Below are 17,429 nucleotides of genomic sequence, written 5' to 3'. Positions count from 1 at the left end.
TTCTTGGACTTTTTTTTTCTCCAAATTTTATTTTATATAAATTTGATATCATTTTTTCCATTCAATCCATATTTTTCTCACACAAAAACTATGAGTTCTCTCTCTCTCTCTCTAACCCCCCCCCCCACCCCTTTCTTTTGGTGGATTTTTCTTCTTTCTTATAACTCTAATTAAGGTTTATGGTTCTTTTTTTCTTTTTCTTTTTTTTATTATATTAAATGTGTTTTGGTATTGTTTTTTTAATTTCCCATCAGAAAGTATTCTATTTCCTTTATAGCTTTGGTTGAATTTTGATTTAAGTTAATAATTAGTTTTTTTTTTTTTTTTTAAATAGGAATTTGAGTTTATATCAAAACATAACATACATGGCTATGAATTTGAATATGCCCACTAATTATTAAGTCTATTTTGTATTCATTTGATTTCATTTTAATTTTGGTTAAGATAACATTGTAATTTTGTTATAAGTTTTGATTGTTATGATAATTTTCTTATTCCTTAATGGATAAGAAATTTGAATAAAAAACTTTGAAACTTATAAAGTTTAATTGTATATTAGGTAAATATAATACACTACAAAGAAATTAGAAGAATACAGCTCACCTTAAAAATATATTAATAAAACACACAAAAATGATAAAATGATATATTATATCTCATTACATAATATTTATATTCACATACATTACGTGGGTCTGCGGCTAGTATATTATAAAATGAGAAGAAAAACATAAATATGATGATTTTATTGATATGCAGATATGTTCTTAAAGCCACAATTATATAACGAGAACATTTGATTTTATAACATTCATTGGGCATTACCATCGATGCTTGAGCAATAAAGTATTAACAATTCTTTTTAATAAATTTAATAATTACAATGGAATGAGAGATTTGAACCATGAATGTCTTATTTAGAAATAAGAAGAGTCAAATGAACTACAAATCTTCTTCTCAAAAAAAAAAAAAAAAAACTACAAAGCTCTTGGCAAAATGGTATCCATTTAAACCATGTAGTCCACTGCCTCCGAAAATAAGTTAATCAAAAGCGAAAGGGGTTTTTTGGGGAGAGGGTAGGCGAGGGGGGTTGATCAGAATATTTTACAAAATATGAACATCACTATAACTCCACTTAATAATATGCATATTCCCTCAAACATTATCATTTGATTGTTTCACATCCATTGGGCATTGTCACTGACACCTGAGCAAGTATTAACAATTCAAATTATGCATTCTACTGCTTATTTCATTTTCGGTAAAGTTCTAAAAAGAAGTGAGAAGGGGAACCGTGGGGGGGGGGGGGGGGGTGGTGGTTGTGGTGGTCTTAATAAAAAATTTGTACAAAAAATGAACATCACTATAACTCAATTTAAATATGCACATTCCCTCAAACATTAACCTATCAATAATATGCCTTATATGAACACAAAAGAAAAAAGGGAGAAGAAAATGAAATTTCAACCCACTCAAGTGAACTGATAATGATTCTATGAACATAACCTTATCATCTACTTGAAAAATTATAAAGGAGAAGAAATTTAACCACTCACATTCGGTGTGGTAGACCTACTAGTCCAATTATCAGTCACATCATTTGGTGAAGGTGGCGGCAGTTGCCTGGTCTTCAACAATCCAACCTCATCACAATCCGGTGAAGCTGTTTGCGGCACATTCAAGATCCCAGCATCATCATATGCCTTTTCCTCTGGATCATTGTTACCACTTTTAATTTTTTTCAAAGCCTCCAAAACCTCATCCATGGAAGGCCTCATTTCCTTGTCCTCTTGTATACACTGAAAGGCCAACTCTGCCACCGATTTGGTCATCCTTTTAACTTCATTATCTGACTCAAATCCAAGATGTGGGTCAATCAACTCATGGAATGCACACTTTTCAATCTTGTTTATGGCTAACTTAGCCAAATTAATTTCATGCCTATGCCTAGCCATATCAACAGCTGGCAGAGATGATATGAGCTCGATGAGGACAACTCCAAAGCTGTAAACATCACTCTTACTAGTAAGCTGGTAGTATTGGTGGTATTCTGGGTCAACATAGCCCGGAGTCCCTTGAGGAGCAGTAGAGACATGGGTGACATCATTGGGGAACAGCCGAGAAAGCCCAAAATCTGCAACTTTGACGCAAAAGTTGTCATCAAGGAGAATGTTATTAGTCTTTACATCACGATGTATGATGTCAGAAGCGTGGAGATAAGTCAAAGCACTGGCAGTTTCTATGGCAATGCTCAAACGAGTTGCCCATTTGAGTGAACCTGGTGTTGCTCGATCGCCATGAATATGATCAGCAACAGTACCATTAGGCACGAACTCATACACAAGAAGTAGTTCACGGCTATGGCGTGAAGTACACCCATAAAGGGAGACAAGATTTTTGTGGTGCAAGCGCGTAAGGATTTTAACTTCATTCAGGAACTGTTCTAGTCGTCTGTAGTTGTGTTCGTATAGGCGCTTGACTGCAACTTCCCGCCCGTCATGGAGTTTGCCTAATTGAGAAAAACAGACCATGTAATAAGATGCAAGCCAAGTCTTTTTCTTTTAATTTTTATACCTTAATTTTTTTTCACTTTGCTTGAAAAGTTTATGCTGTAATTAGGTGAACTTGAAACTGAAGCAGTGTGTTTATCATCTTACCATGATAGACGGTTCCAAATCCTCCATCTCCTAGTTCTTTCTCAATATCAAAATTGTTTGTTGCTTCTTCAAGTTCAGTGTAGGAGAAAACAGGGATTCCAAAGTAGACGCTCCCCCCTTCCAAGTCTGATCTTGAGGATCTATCAGAATAAGTAGTCCTTGACAGCAATTTTTGCGAAGCATGTTTTTTCTTGTAAACAACCAAGATAGCAACGCCAATGACCAAGAAAATTATGAGGGCCGAGCATCCAGTGGCTAAAGCAAAGAGGGGAAGAATTTAAGTTTAGAATATCGGGCAGCAATGAAGGAAATTCATGAGAGTGAAAATTTTCTATTGAAGTTCACAAAGGTATTCATGCGGATTGCGGGCACATAAATTTTAATAGTTAAGGACATCTTTGTAAGTCTTGTGATGTTATCCTAATTATTCATCACTATATTTGAGAGCACAATGCAAATCCTCTGGGATTACAGCAGTGGAGAAAATGAGGAAATTTAGCATGAAGTTAATGCTCTAAAGCTTTGGTTACAAGCCATACCCAGTGAAGGGGAAAGGAATGATCTCTTCAAACTGACAAGTTAGATGCGATTAAAAACAAAATCTATCACTTTCCAGAAAGAATAATTGGATTTCTATTTATGTATGAACATCAAATTCAAGAAGTAATATGATTAAGGCATCTTACCAAATCCAATCACTAATGCCTTTTTGTTATTCCCTGCAAGAAGAGATAATACAGAAATGGTGTTAGTTTAACAATGAAGATTAAAGTGATGCAGCCAAATTGGCATGCATGGAAATCATAACTGCGTTACAGAAAACACAGTCAAAACCGTGTCATATGTATCTAATATAAGTTTTATTGAACATGTTTAATTATTTCCGTCTCATAACTCAAATTTGAAACTAATTTGGGCAGAAATAGCAGTACATGTATTAGGAATAACTACAACTACCTGAATTTTATAAAGAAATTTATGTGCTTTTTTCATGAATGTATGTCATGCACATCCAAATAGATTTGCATTATTCCTATACCCATACCTTTTGTACCTTTGGTACAATAATATTTTCCTTTGTTGTCAGTCTTACATTGACCACCTTTGATATAACACTCGCGACAATCTCTAGTCACACGCACTTCAAGAATAATCTCAGCAGATAACAATCTAAACAGGTCATTACTACCTTTATTTTGCGAGTTCAATGGGAGCTGAATAATTGGACATTTAGGTGGAGAGGGCGTTAAATTATAATGTGGACTATAATAGATGTCATAGATACTGCAATTTGTTCTATCAAAACCTGTAGGGGGAGTAATATTGAGAGCGCGGTCGCATTTGAACAGGGTCAGGTTGCCTGAGACTCGTTGAAAAGAGATGAATGGAGAGATGGGACTGGGAAGAGTCCAATTTTTTAAGGATTCGCAACTATTGGAATCCAACACAGACTGCAATAGTGGGTCCTTAATTTGTATGGAATTAGCCTGAGAGATGGTTTCAACATCGTACAGTGTTCCATTCCTCTCCAGTTCGATCTTCGGGGTTTTCATTTGACGTGGATCTCCGCAATCATGTAAGATGAGCAAACCGCAATCTGGGCTTGTGTCATTGGCGAATGGAAAATGAATCTTGCCGACTTTTCCGCAAACAAAGGGTGGACAGCCTGGTGGGTATATCTCTTCTCCTTCAGCCGAAAAAAGCAACACAAGGGGCAAGATAAATAAGAAAACACACAGAAAGACAGAAGCCATTCCAAGATTCCAATCACCACCAAGAATCTCTTACTCTTAATCAAAACCACGTGTTCTTGTAGCTTCTTTTCATCTTTAGTCACTAATATAAGTAATTTCTCTGGTTAACACAGTAGCTGACTTGGAAATTGGGTATGAAAGACTTGTAAAAGCAGACTAGAAGTTAGAACAAGGTGGAAGTACATGTGAAACATGATATGTGCATCGGGAAATCCCTTCATATAACCAAGTTACGAAGTCAACAGAAGAGAGTTTCCTACTCACCTTCCCCATTGAGCCGCAGTAGAAAAACTTGACTGGTTGACCCTTCAAAACCTCTCAACGCTCAAAACTTTGTTATGAAATCTTTTCTGCTGGTTTAAGTAAAATACTCAAACCAAGGAGGAAAAAAACAAAGGCTCCTGAAACGTATCGGCTATCTAGTTCTCGTATCTACACGAACAAGATTGGTTTCAGCTTTCATCCAAAAAGAAGAAAGTAGGAACTTGAGTGGAATTACGCGTCTTTCTAGTGATAAACCAAAAAGTTTGCTGTGTGGTCCACAAACTTTGGAAAAGTCTCCAGCAATCTTGTGTGGGAAAAAAAGAAACCCATTTAAAGAGGGAAAGCATCTGGCATCTTTGAAAAATTTTAACGTGGTGGGTGCTAGAGGGACATATCAAACATTTCTATCCTGGCCATGGTCACATCTGATTTCAAAGTTTATGCAGTGGGTAGAAAATAGGCCTTTCTTTCAGTAGCGGTCATTTTGATATGTTAGTGAAATATGAGACGGATTAAAGACATTAAAGAGAGTGTGACACTTGACAAAGGAACGTACAGTTATTATAAAAGTCATATATAGATAAATATTTAAGTTCAGGATTGTTTCAAAAATTCTATCCATTCTTTTCCTAGCTCTCTCAAATCTCCATCTCTTTGTCAAATTCATTAGGGCGGCCTGAGGGATGTGTGTGCCTTTTCGTTTCTCTAGCTTACCCCAATTCTGTATTTTTAGATGAGCAGGTGGAGTGAAGCTATGAAATTTGTTTGCAATCAAAACAGACAAATGGGGCTTAATGCAACAACTGGCGATTATAATTTTCTGCATCAACGTTTGACACCATATGGCTTTCTCTGTTGCTTAATGAACGAGGTACAGGAATAAGAAAAACACAATCAAGTAGGAATCTTCTATCTCACACACCGAAATTGACAAAGACAAAAAGTCTGTAAAAAATATCAAAGCAAACGAAATTTTTTGTATAGGCCTTTTAACTTAGTAACGCCCCAGGCATTCCCAAGGATGAGATCAGGTTCGACACGACTCAATAAAATGCTGAGCTTGACTTCCTCCCTACCTAATAAAAAAAAAGGGCAAATAAAAATTATGTACCTAACTTTTTTTGTGGACCTAATTGAGTCACGTAGATGTTCTACGTGGAACCATAAATTTAACGATATAATATCATAAAAAACTATTTTATTTATTTATTTATTTTTTTCATTTTATAACACATCCAACATCAATAAATCTATATTTTTAGTTATTTAATTAAAATAATATAAAAAATTCATTAAAAAGTAGTGTAAATACAATCAAAATAAATTTTTTTATTAAAAAGTAGTGTGCATATAATATTTTGGTATTTGATGTACTAAAAAAATTCCAATCACCACCAAGAATCTCTTACTCTTAATCAAAACCACGTGTTCTTGTAGCTTCTTTTCATCTTTAGTCACTAATATAAGTAATTTCTCTGGTTAACACAGTAGCTGACTTGGAAATTGGGTATGAAAGACTTGTAAAAGCAGACTAGAAGTTAGAACAAGGTGGAAGTACATGTGAAACATGATATGTGCATCGGGAAATCCCTTCATATAACCAAGTTACGAAGTCAACAGAAGAGAGTTTCCTACTCACCTTCCCCATTGAGCCGCAGTAGAAAAACTTGACTGGTTGACCCTTCAAAACCTCTCAACGCTCAAAACTTTGTTATGAAATCTTTTCTGCTGGTTTAAGTAAAATACTCAAACCAAGGAGGAAAAAAACAAAGGCTCCTGAAACGTATCGGCTATCTAGTTCTCGTATCTACACAAACAAGATTGGTTTCAGCTTTGATCCAAAAAGAAGAAGGTAGGAACTTGAGTGGAATTACGCGTCTTTCTAGTGATAAACCAAAAAGTTTGCTGTGTGGTCCACAAACTTTGGAAAAGTCTCCAGCAATCTTGGGGGTGTTTGGTAGAGTAGTTTGAAAATTGTTGTTTATTGTTTTTTGAAATATGTGTGGGTGAAAAAGTGTGTTGAAATGCGTGAAATGCTGTTTAAAAACTAAAAAATGTTGTTTAAAATGCACAACCAAACAGGGCCCTTGTGTGGGAAAAAAAGAAACCCATTTAAAGAGGAAAAGCATCTGGCATCTTTGAAAAATTTTAACGTGGTGGGTGCTAGAGGGACATATCAAACATTTCTATCCTGACCATGGTCACATCTGATTTCAAAGTTTATGTAATGGGTAGAAAATAGGACTTTCTTTCAGTAGCGGTCATTTTGATATGTTAGTGAAATATGAGACGGATTAAAGACATTAAAGAGAATGTGACACTTGACAAAGGAACGTACAGTTATTATAAAAGTCATATATAGATAAATATTTAAGTTCAGGATTGTTTCAAAAATTATATCCATTCTTTTCCCAGCTCTCTCAAATCTCCATCTCTCTGTCAAATTCATTAGGGCGGCCTGAGGGATGTGTGTGCCTTTCGTTTCTCTAGCTTACACCAATTCTGTATTTTTAGATGAGCAGGTGGAGTGAAGCTATGAAATTTGTTTGTAATCAAAACAGACAAATGGGGCTTAATGCAACAACTGGCGATTATAATTTTCTGCATCAACGTTTGACACCATATGGCTTCTCTGTTGCTTAATGAACGAGGTACAGGAATAAGAAAAACACAATCAAGTAGGAATCTTCTATCTCACACACCGAAATTGACAAAGACAAAAAGTCTGTAAAAAATATCAAAGCAAACGAAATTTTTTCTATAGGCCTTTTAACTTAGTAACGCCTCAGGCATTCCCAAGGATGAGATCAGGTTCGACACGACTCAATAAAATGCTGAGCTTGACTTCCTCCCTACCCAATAAAAAAAAAGGGCAAATAAAAATTATGTACCTAACTTTTTTTGTGGACCTAATTGAGTCACGTAGATGTTCTACGTGGAACCATAAATTTAACAATATAATATCATAAAAAGCTACTTTGTTTATTTTTTTATTTTATAACACATTCAACATCAATAGATCCATATTTTTAATTATTTAATTAAAATAATATAAAAAATTCATTAAAAAGTAGTGTAAACACAATCAAAATAAATTTTTTTATTAAAAAGTAGTGTGAATATAACATTTTGGTATTTGATGGTACTAAAAATAGTAATATAGTTTTTTAAGCACCACCAAGTAATAATCCATATTCTATACCCAAAAAAAAAAAAAAACCAACAACAACAACAACAACAACAAAACGGTAACATCATGGACTTGAAGAGTAGTGGATTTGTTCCCATTAACGGGGTGATCAATTTAACATGCCTAGTCGGCCTTGGGCTTCGCTACCTTGAATTTATTGGCATGGGTTGGGTAGCCATTTTATAGGCCCTATGTGAAACTGCAATGCCCCGGATGAAGTTTATCAAACTAGTCGAATAAAAATCGGCTGAACCCAAATTGAGCCCACGTAAAAGTCTGAAACTAACTTCTTCTTCTTCTTTTTTTTTTTGTGAAAGAACCTGAAACTAACTTTGAACTGCCCACACGCCAATTGTGGCTCCTATAGTTTTCCTGTAGCTTAGATATATCTATCTATACATACTATCTATATAGCCAGATTACCCTCTTTGAAAAACTTTTATATAATTCAAAAATACCCCTAGACTTTATATTTAACAAAGACAAAATTTGGAATAACTTAATAAAAACATATCTCTAACTATATTTAAAATGTCTACAAAAGAAGACATTCTATTGTCTTCAAAACAAACTTATCCAAAATTTAAATTAAAAATTAAAAAAAAAAAACTTTTCAGTCCACTTTGTATATTTCCTTCAAGATCGCATAAATTTATTTTATTTTATTTTTTACTTTATCAAGACTTACTTGTTTCTTTTATTTAATTTTTATGTTTTGTCATAATCTAAAAATTGAGATGAACCATAGCGCACTCTTGGTGTAGTAATCACTCTACAAATATAAATGTTTATGAGATGTGGGCTGAAGTTCAAGTCTAGAAAATTATGACACTAAAAAAAAAAAAAATTCAACGCAGACAAAGAGCATGTGATGAGGCTAAAATAAGAACAAGGCTAGTATAAGAATATGATCTAGATCTAAAATAATAGAGAAGCAAAGCTAATTCATCGAGAAAAAGAAATAAAGCTTATGGGTCTTTCCATCGAGGCAATAACATACAGCATTTCCCTTTTCAAACCCACATCGCCCACCACTTCTTTGACAGTCAGCACAATTTTATCCTCTTCCTCTCCATTTCAATGTGAATCCATCCCTCAACAACTTCGTGTAGTTGACATTTTTTTATTGTTTGATTAGAATACCCTCCCTCCACTTCAACAGGTACAATCGCAGAAGGCCTACAGGCAGTACTCTCGCTCAAGTGCTCATCCTTCTTCACTAACGCAACCAAAGAACTACTTGTGGCTCTGGAAGAACATGGAATCAGAGATCTCTCAAAACTAACAGAAAGTGGTGCCGTGCAGTTATTAAAGAAAAACAGTTTAGCATCATTGGGAGTGAACTCAAGGAAAGAGAGTTCAAAGGAGAACTTGTAAGGAGGAGGAAAGCGAGAATTATTAGCGAATTCTTCATCAACCAGCCGAAATGTCTGGTTTTCATAGAAGATATCTTGGATGACGTATTGCCTTTCGAGGGTCCTATAAACAGGCTTACCTCGATTACAGACAATTCCCAACCCTGGGTAGCCACAGTGATCTGTTTCCGTCCCAAAAACATAGAAGGGGAAGCTTATGTTTGGGTCGGTACCACAATTTGTAGGTTTGCAAGCTTCATATCTTGTACTGTTTGATGGCAGAACAGACTCTAGCAAGAAGGAAAAGATGAGGATGTTGATCCTAAATAAGAAAAATGCCTTCCAACTGAATGAGTTGTGTAAGACCATTAGGAGGGACATGATTGAGGAACAACACGAGGAGGAAAGAACTAGCCAGGAAGTATAGAGGCATGGTGACTGGTGAGGAGTGAATTATTAGTACTAGTGGCATTCACTTTCAGCTTTACCTTTCTCTACTTTTCTAAAAATCCTTTTATGGTGTTTCACTTTTGTCTATTGAAGGCCAATTAGCATACGTTTTATCTTAACAATATCTTCAATCTTTCCTATGGGGAAACATCACCCATCTTTTTCCTTCTTTCTTGATGAACTTATTTTTTCCTTCATATCAGTATCTCACTACAAAAGTATTGCTTAATAATCCTAACAATGTGTACTTCTCAAAAAAAAAAAAAAAAACCTAGCTAATAATGTGCAAGTGCCAAGCCCACCTTAAAAGCAATACTCTAAATTTGAAGGTAATTTAGGCACTTATTGAATCAACAAAGCTAGGTAGATTTTAAAAGGTGGTGACATAGCTAGTAGGTTTTTAACCGTTGGATTTAACAAACCAATGGATGGTGACATAGCTATAATATACTCATACGATATCCAAATAATTACTCCCTAGAATTTTCAATAACAGACTTTTGATCTCAAAAAAAAATTAAAAATTAAAATTTTGATAGCACGGGTGAACTAAATTTATTTAAATTAAAAAAAAAAAAAAAAAAACTAGTATGGGCCAATATTTCTATAAAACATTCTAGCTTACTAATTGTTTGTCAAATTAAACTAAAAAAAAAAACCAATTATTACTAAAATCAACAAAAATCTAACTTACCAAGACTTTTATTGTATTCAAATAATTCTAATAGATGATTAAATAATAAAACATTATGAAAATAAATATTGAAATATATTTTGACTTTATTGTGCGTATGGTATGATATAATATGTACTCTATGATTTAAAAACTTTTTGCGTGTATTATTCAAAATTGTAGAAAAAAAAAAAGTCAAAATAGCCAGAATTATCATAAATTCAAACTAGAAGATAGGTCAATATTTACTATTTTATTTTTAATTTACAAATCAATATATGAATCAGATATTTAAATTAAATACTACTTTCATGTTCATGTGTTCTAATAAATATTACTGTTTCCTTAAAAAAAAATCCTATATTTAAATTAGTCCAATAATAAATTCTTTCAATGCCATTTGAAGCGTGTTTAATGTTACACAGTGTGGAATAAAGAAGGCACATCTTGCCAAAGAAGCACATAAAATTGACCAATCCCATGGTTTTAAATTTAATAATACTTATTAGTTCCTTTCACCAATAGTGACATGTTGCGGAATACGTTTCTTTAAATAAATTTGAGATAAGGTTGTCTATCATAATCTCTCTTATACCCCCATAAAAGTGGGAGTTTTTTTACACTGGATACAACTTAATTTCCCATATATTGGCTCCAAACATGTTTAGAACCTTAAGCTTTACCCCTTAATAGGAAGATGACAAATGTTCTTGTCACGTGCATAGGACTCACTTGGTTAGTTGGATTAAGTGTGGTTAAGTGAGTCATAAACATTTTTATACATTTAGGGTCCTTTTGGTTGGAGGGGTGGAAAATTAGGATGATAGAAAATGAGGAAGTAATAGAAAAGATGGAGGATAAAAGAGATTTAACTTTTTCTCATTTGAGAAAACTCGGAAGAATGAAAAAGTTGAGAGATGGAAAACAAATGAAATTAACATAAATTCACAATTACAGACAAATGAAATAAAAAAAAAAAAAAAAACACATCCCTAAAAAAAAAAACAAGAAAAAATAAAATTTCTTTTAAAAAAATAACAAGCAAAAAGAAAATAAAAAAATAAAAGAAAAAAAGAAAAAGAAAGACAAAAAAAGAAAAAAAAAAAAGAAGATGAAAAAAAAGAAAAAACAAAAAAAAAAGAAGATAAAAAAAAAAAAAAAGAAAAAAAAAACAAAAATAAAACAGAAAAAAGAAAAAAAAAAGAAAAAAAGCAAACAAAAAAAACAAAGAAAAAAGCAAACAGGCAAATAACGAAACCCACGAGCAAAGAACACATGGCAACTAGTGTCCGCCCCAGCCAGAAGAAAAAACAATCTAGTGGGCACAGCAAGAAAAAGACAAAACATCATAAAGGGCACACCGACAAAACCTCCAACCAAAAAAAAACTAAAAAAAACCCTCCCACCAACCAAACACCCACCAAAAAAAATTCCCAAACAAACAAACCATCAACCCTAAAACCCAAAAAAACAAAAAAACACGTAAGCGTCAACCCCAAAAAAAGCATAACAAATGTACATAACAAAGACAAAAGAGTCATAGGAAGGGTAAAAAACAAAGACACCAAAAGCCTAAAATGGGAAAAACCCTAAGGCTCCAAAAAAAAAAAAGGCGAAAAGCACATTTTAGTCAAAAAAAAAAAAGGCGAAAACCACATTAGTCCCTAAATTTTATTTTTACCGCTTTTAGTCCCTATCCTGAAAAACGGTTCCGTTTTGGTCCTTGCCGTTACATCAGAAACGGATATTGCTGACGTGACAAACGGCGATAATAAATAATATTTGTTTAATGTCCACGTGGCCTAATTAATAATAAAAAAATATTTTTTGACATTAAAAAATGCCACGTCAGCATATAAATTAAAAAAAATAATTTATTAATTAACAAGAAAAAGTAACATTTCTTTTAATTAAAATATTGTGTATGGATACAATTTTTTTTTTTTTTTTTTTTTAAAGATAACAATCCAAAGGAAGATAAAAAAATAAAATAAAAACCGAATGTGAAGTACAGGAAAAGACAAAAACCAAAGAAGATGAAAGAAAAAATAAAGGAAAAAAAAACTAAGATAGATCATAGATAGTATAACAGAGAGACAAAAATCAAACGGAAAAAAGAAAGAAAGATGCAAACAGGCAAATAACGAAACCCATGTGCAAAGTACACATGGGCATTTTTGTCCGCTCGAGCCATGAGCATTTTTCATCTAGTTTTCTTCTCATTTTGAAGATAAAATATTTTAGTGGGCACAGGGAGAAAATGTCTGGGCTTCACAAATTTTGTTCCTCCCCTCCCTCCAACCAAACACCTTCTAAAAAAATTTTTCTCATCTATTTTCTATCCTCCCTAACATCTTCCTAACCAAACAAACCCTTAAGCTTTACCCCCAAAAAGAGGATAACATATGTTCTTGTCAAGTGTAAATGAGTCATGTGCATTGTACATAAGAAAGACATCATCTTCCTAGTGTGGGTTAAAGTCTAAGGCTCCAAAAGTTTAAAGTTGTAATGTCCTTTTTTTTTTTTTTTTTAAAAAAAACTTTTTTATATTAGTTTTAACATGAAAAATTTCTATCTTTCACTCTAATGGAATAATATATAATGACAAAATTTAGCTACAAAATTGGTTGTAGCTTTAGGCTACAAACTCACTCAATAAAATAAATATTACTACATATTTTGAAAATCTAACCGTTGAATTATATGTTCTTTATGCTCTTAATACACACGTCAATTTTTGTCTCAATCGGATATTATTTACTATATAATCTATAATCTTATATTTTATGCATAATTTTAAATTATAAAAACTTGCAATTTAAAAATTTATTGATGACATAGTTATTGATCTTTAATTTTTTTGAAAATTTTCAAACATGAAAGATACAAGAAGAAGATGTAATCCAATGGTGGATTTATCAAAATTCACCTTCAATAAAAAGATATTGAGTGAGTTTGTAGCCTAAAGTTATACCTAATTTTGTAGCTAAACTTTGTCCAATATATAATTTCTATCTTAACACATCATTTTTTTTTTCTTTAAATGGAAGAATATACAATTCCATTTACAAATACAATTATAACACCCAATAAAAAATAAAAAATAAAAAAAAAAGACACACACAATCATAATAAATGCCTAATAATAAAATATATAGTTTCATATATAAACACAACCATAACAAATGTTTATTAAAAATTATCATTATCATCAAATTTCATATTTTTAAGAAAAAATCTTCATGTACATTACACTGAATCTCAACTAGTGAGTACTTGTAATGAAAGAGCACTCGCATTAGTTTAGTCAAACTACTGTTTTAGTAAATTTATAACTAAAGTCACCCAAAACTATCGTGCATTAGGCTCCGGATTGTACTAAGCAAATTTAACAAATGAACAGTACCCACTTATTTTAAAAAATGAACAGTACCTAATTGACTCTAGCGAAACACTCTTCATCGCCAAAGCTCTCTCTCTCTCTCTCTCTCTCTCTCTCTCTAACTCAAAAATAGATCTAACTACCACACAAACAGATTCAACTGCCGAGACCTTACCACAACCACCACTAATTCACTGTGACTACTAAAACTACAAAATTTTGGATTATTGCTGGTTCATTGGGTTATTTGGGGTGGATTTTTTGAGGTTGATGTTGGTTGTGGGTTGAATGGGTTGTAAGTTTTTGTTTTTTGTTTTTTGTTTTTTGTTTTTTTTTTTTTTTGAATCGATGCAAGTTCAAATGGGTTNGTTTTTTGTTTTTTGTTTTTTTGTTTTTTTTTTTTTTTGAATCGATGCAAGTTCAAATGGGTTGCGGATTTTGGATGAGTGGTTATGTCTGATTCAGAAATGTTGAATTGGGAAAGGACAGATGAAAAGAAAAAAAAATTATTTGAACAATAATATTTAAATGAAATAGAAATAGAGATATAACTGGAGTCGAAGTATTTAAAGTTAAAATGGCATGGGTCTGATGGTCTCCTCCAATATAAACTGAAATTATACCTTCCAAGGCCGTTTCTCCTCCCTATCAATTGGAAATAAAATGACAACTGATATCCAATCATTGAGTTTGAAAGTGTGCCCTTCACGCATCAATTAGGGTTTAGTAGTATTAAATCGTAAGACAACGACTTTAAAAATTAGTACCTGATGCTGGTGCTTGATTTGAAATAAAGGGTTATAAACTTATAATATATTGTTGGCATTGTAATGCATGCACTCATATTATGTAGACTCTTCTTCTCAAAAAAATAAAAATAAAAAGAAGTTATATGTTATGTAGATTCTTGCTTTTGGAGTGTGTTTTTTTTTTTTTAAATATTAAAAATCAGTTGGTGCCTTAATTAATGATAAAAATTAATTATCATATTCTGATACTATTGTTAAAATTTATCATATTTCTCCAAAAAAAAAAAAACTAAGACTCCAAGAGAATTGTTACACAAGTAATTAGCACATTTGAAGTTTTTAATGAAAATATTCAGTGTTTAAATTCTCTTTATGTAATTATCAAATTATAAATAAATAAATAAAAATAGTTAAAATGACCCGTTGATACATGGAATTCAAGCAAGTTTCAGCGCTTCCAAAGTGAGATCCATTTATCTTATATAATAGGGAGATCAAAATTCAGTTCACCCTTCACAGGAGAAGAGGAAATATACTCTTAAGAATATTGAATAATTCCCTTTTTTGTTTTTACACAATTTTAATTATAGAGGATGTGAATCTGATGAAATTTACATGTAGGAATGCAGAATTTTTTTTTTTTTTTGAGAAAGATGCAGAAATGAAATTTGATGATAGAGAATAAACCGACCCTATAATATTAATTTTAATTGTATGATAATGACTTCCACCCCACATTTTCCGAAGACATTATTTTATATCAAGACTATTCATTAATATAAATCATGCAAATATTGGACCACAACACCTTTTGATAAAGTAATGGACCACTATACCACCGAAAAGATTACATAAGGTAGTAGGTAGAGATATTTTTTTATTGGGTAAATTATAATAAAGAGGTTAAATATTATTCTATATAATTAAACAACAAACCCAATTTTAATTAGAATAATCACATTTCTAGATAAAAGGCAGGTAGCACGCTTTTGAGTCTGTCCGATAGGCGGTAGGGCATTAATTAAAGAAATGAAGATAATCTGAATTCTGAACTAGAAACAGCTTTTCACGGGTATTAACTTTACTTTGGATACAACGTAAAGAGCAACCTAAGTTGGAATACAAGTCCAAATTGACATTAAAATAATAAAAGTACCCATATCACATGCAGTTATCTAAGTTCCTCCCACACCGGACCTACTGGCCTAGTGGTACCCGGTCTCTCAATGGCCTATCAACTCAGGGGTTTAATCCCCTGCATCAACACTTACCTAGCAAAAAAAAAATCTAAGTTCCTCCCACATTTAATTTATAAAATTGGGTCAATGTTCTTATAACTTGGACCAGCGTTTGTACTAGTTGTACTTAAATTACAATATCTCTATTCTCATTCTCATATATAATAAAACAAGAGCACGGGGGGTTTCGATTGTTTGAGATGACGGTATTTTGCTTGTTTGACAGAAGGCATGGAAATTGTAAAGAAGTTTGGTAAAGCTCATCCGCCACTAAGATTTACTGTTCTATTTATGCTTCTACTTTTTTACAAAATTAAAGACTCAACAGTCAGAAGTCTTTTCTTTTTGGCCTGATTGATCGTCATCCACTCCTAAACCTAAAAGTAAAAAAGGTGGATATGCTAAGCCTAGCATGCGACACATTTGGCTAATGGACAGTAAGTTTCTAATGTTTCATAATAATGCCTAGACTGAGAAAGAAAAATTTCCTATTACCAAAAAGAAAGAGAAATTTCTTGAGAGAAAAACTGACCAGGAAGATACTCATGAAGAGTAGTATTAGTGCAGTCCCAAGCATGAGGCCTGTCTGGGCAGAAGCACTTGAAATGATACATAGTACTATCGAACCCACAGTTCCCTCCACTATCCTCGCAAATGCTACAGTTGCTGGCTTTCCATTTTAGCACAAACCCATTTCTCAACGACTCTCCAATCCCACCTCCATAAGCTTCAACCGGTGCTACAACCGAAGACTTGCACTCCATTGATACGTTGCTGATCTGCAGCCTCGGGTCCTGTCCAGACAGGGCCAGAACGGTGTCGCTTTCGCCATAACAACTAGGATAAAACTCTGAAGGCCAACTCTCATGCACCGAAGAGCTACAATTATAAAACAAAAATATATTGGTTTGGTTTGGTGCTAGATCGAACCGGCTACCTGGAAGGGATATGCTGTTTATAGAAGGTATACAACTGAAGTTTGGATTTGAGAAGGCAGAGTTTGAGACTCTAAGCGTCTCGTTTTGGTAGAAAATTTCATTGATGGTGTAATTTTTATTGGATATGATGATAGTTGGATGACCATTATTGTTGCAAGAGAGGTTGAATCCAGGGTAGCCACAAGAAGAGTTTTGCTTGTCTTGGATGTAGAATGGGAATCTTATGGCTTGCCCATCACCACAGGTTTTACGCGCACTGCAGGCTTGGAAGTATGGGTCCACTGCACCTAGGGATTTTTTTGGTACGAGGGAAAAGAAGAGGATGCATAAGATTATCATCGGAGAAATGGGTGATAGAAGGGTGGGAAGCAAGTTTGTTTGACTCATCTGTGGATCTTAAAAATTGTGGAGGGTAGAGATATAGCTAGAGAGAAGATTTACTGTATTATGGGGACAGAAAAGAGAACAAAGATCCTGTGGAGTTAAAGCCTTAAGGGGTTGAATTTGACTTGCTAACCTAACTGCAACTTGAAGTAGTGGATGGAGATTGTCCATATCCGCCTCATATCTTAGACTGTTGAAAATTCAAGCCATTCCTATATGTATAAATTATCATTATTATGTATTTGAATATTTTGCAACTTGACCTGACTTCAACCTTTTAATGTAGAGTTTATCCTCAAACTTAGTTACATATAAATTATGAAGTAGCCGACTACTGACTAATAACAACAACACCACACGCGTTCATCAAAAAACCAACACCACCACACGCCTAG

General features: G+C 33.2%; 1 protein-coding gene across 4 annotated transcripts; it reads right to left on the bottom strand.

Annotated features, from left to right (window-relative positions):
* Positions 1–891: 891 nt before the first annotated feature.
* Positions 892–17,155, bottom strand: LOC111986167 (LEAF RUST 10 DISEASE-RESISTANCE LOCUS RECEPTOR-LIKE PROTEIN KINASE-like 1.1). Of its 4 annotated transcripts, none has more exons than XM_065781236.1 (5): positions 16,245–17,155; positions 3,344–3,376; positions 2,658–2,912; positions 1,557–2,509; positions 892–1,207 (listed from the first exon to the last, which is right to left on the bottom strand). In XM_065781236.1, the coding sequence occupies exons 1-5, from the start codon at positions 17,035–17,037 to the stop codon at positions 1,166–1,168; spliced, it is 2,076 nt and encodes a 691-aa protein (XP_065637308.1). In that variant the 5' UTR covers positions 17,038–17,155; the 3' UTR covers positions 892–1,165. The 4 variants fall into 4 exon arrangements, with proteins under 4 accessions (XP_065637308.1, XP_065637309.1, XP_065637310.1 ...); XM_065781237.1 differs by lacking the exon at positions 16,245–17,155 and adding an exon at positions 3,703–5,114; XM_065781238.1 differs by lacking the exon at positions 16,245–17,155 and adding an exon at positions 3,712–5,113.
* Between the last annotated feature and the right edge of the window lie 274 nt (positions 17,156–17,429).

Source organism: Quercus suber, unplaced genomic scaffold, assembly GCF_002906115.3.
Source record: "Quercus suber isolate HL8 unplaced genomic scaffold, Cork oak 2.0 scaffold_260, whole genome shotgun sequence".
In the NCBI taxonomy this organism is placed as follows: Eukaryota; Viridiplantae; Streptophyta; class Magnoliopsida; order Fagales; family Fagaceae; genus Quercus; species Quercus suber.
Note: the sequence above shows the minus strand (reverse complement) of the source record. Positions and strands in the feature narration are given on the sequence as shown.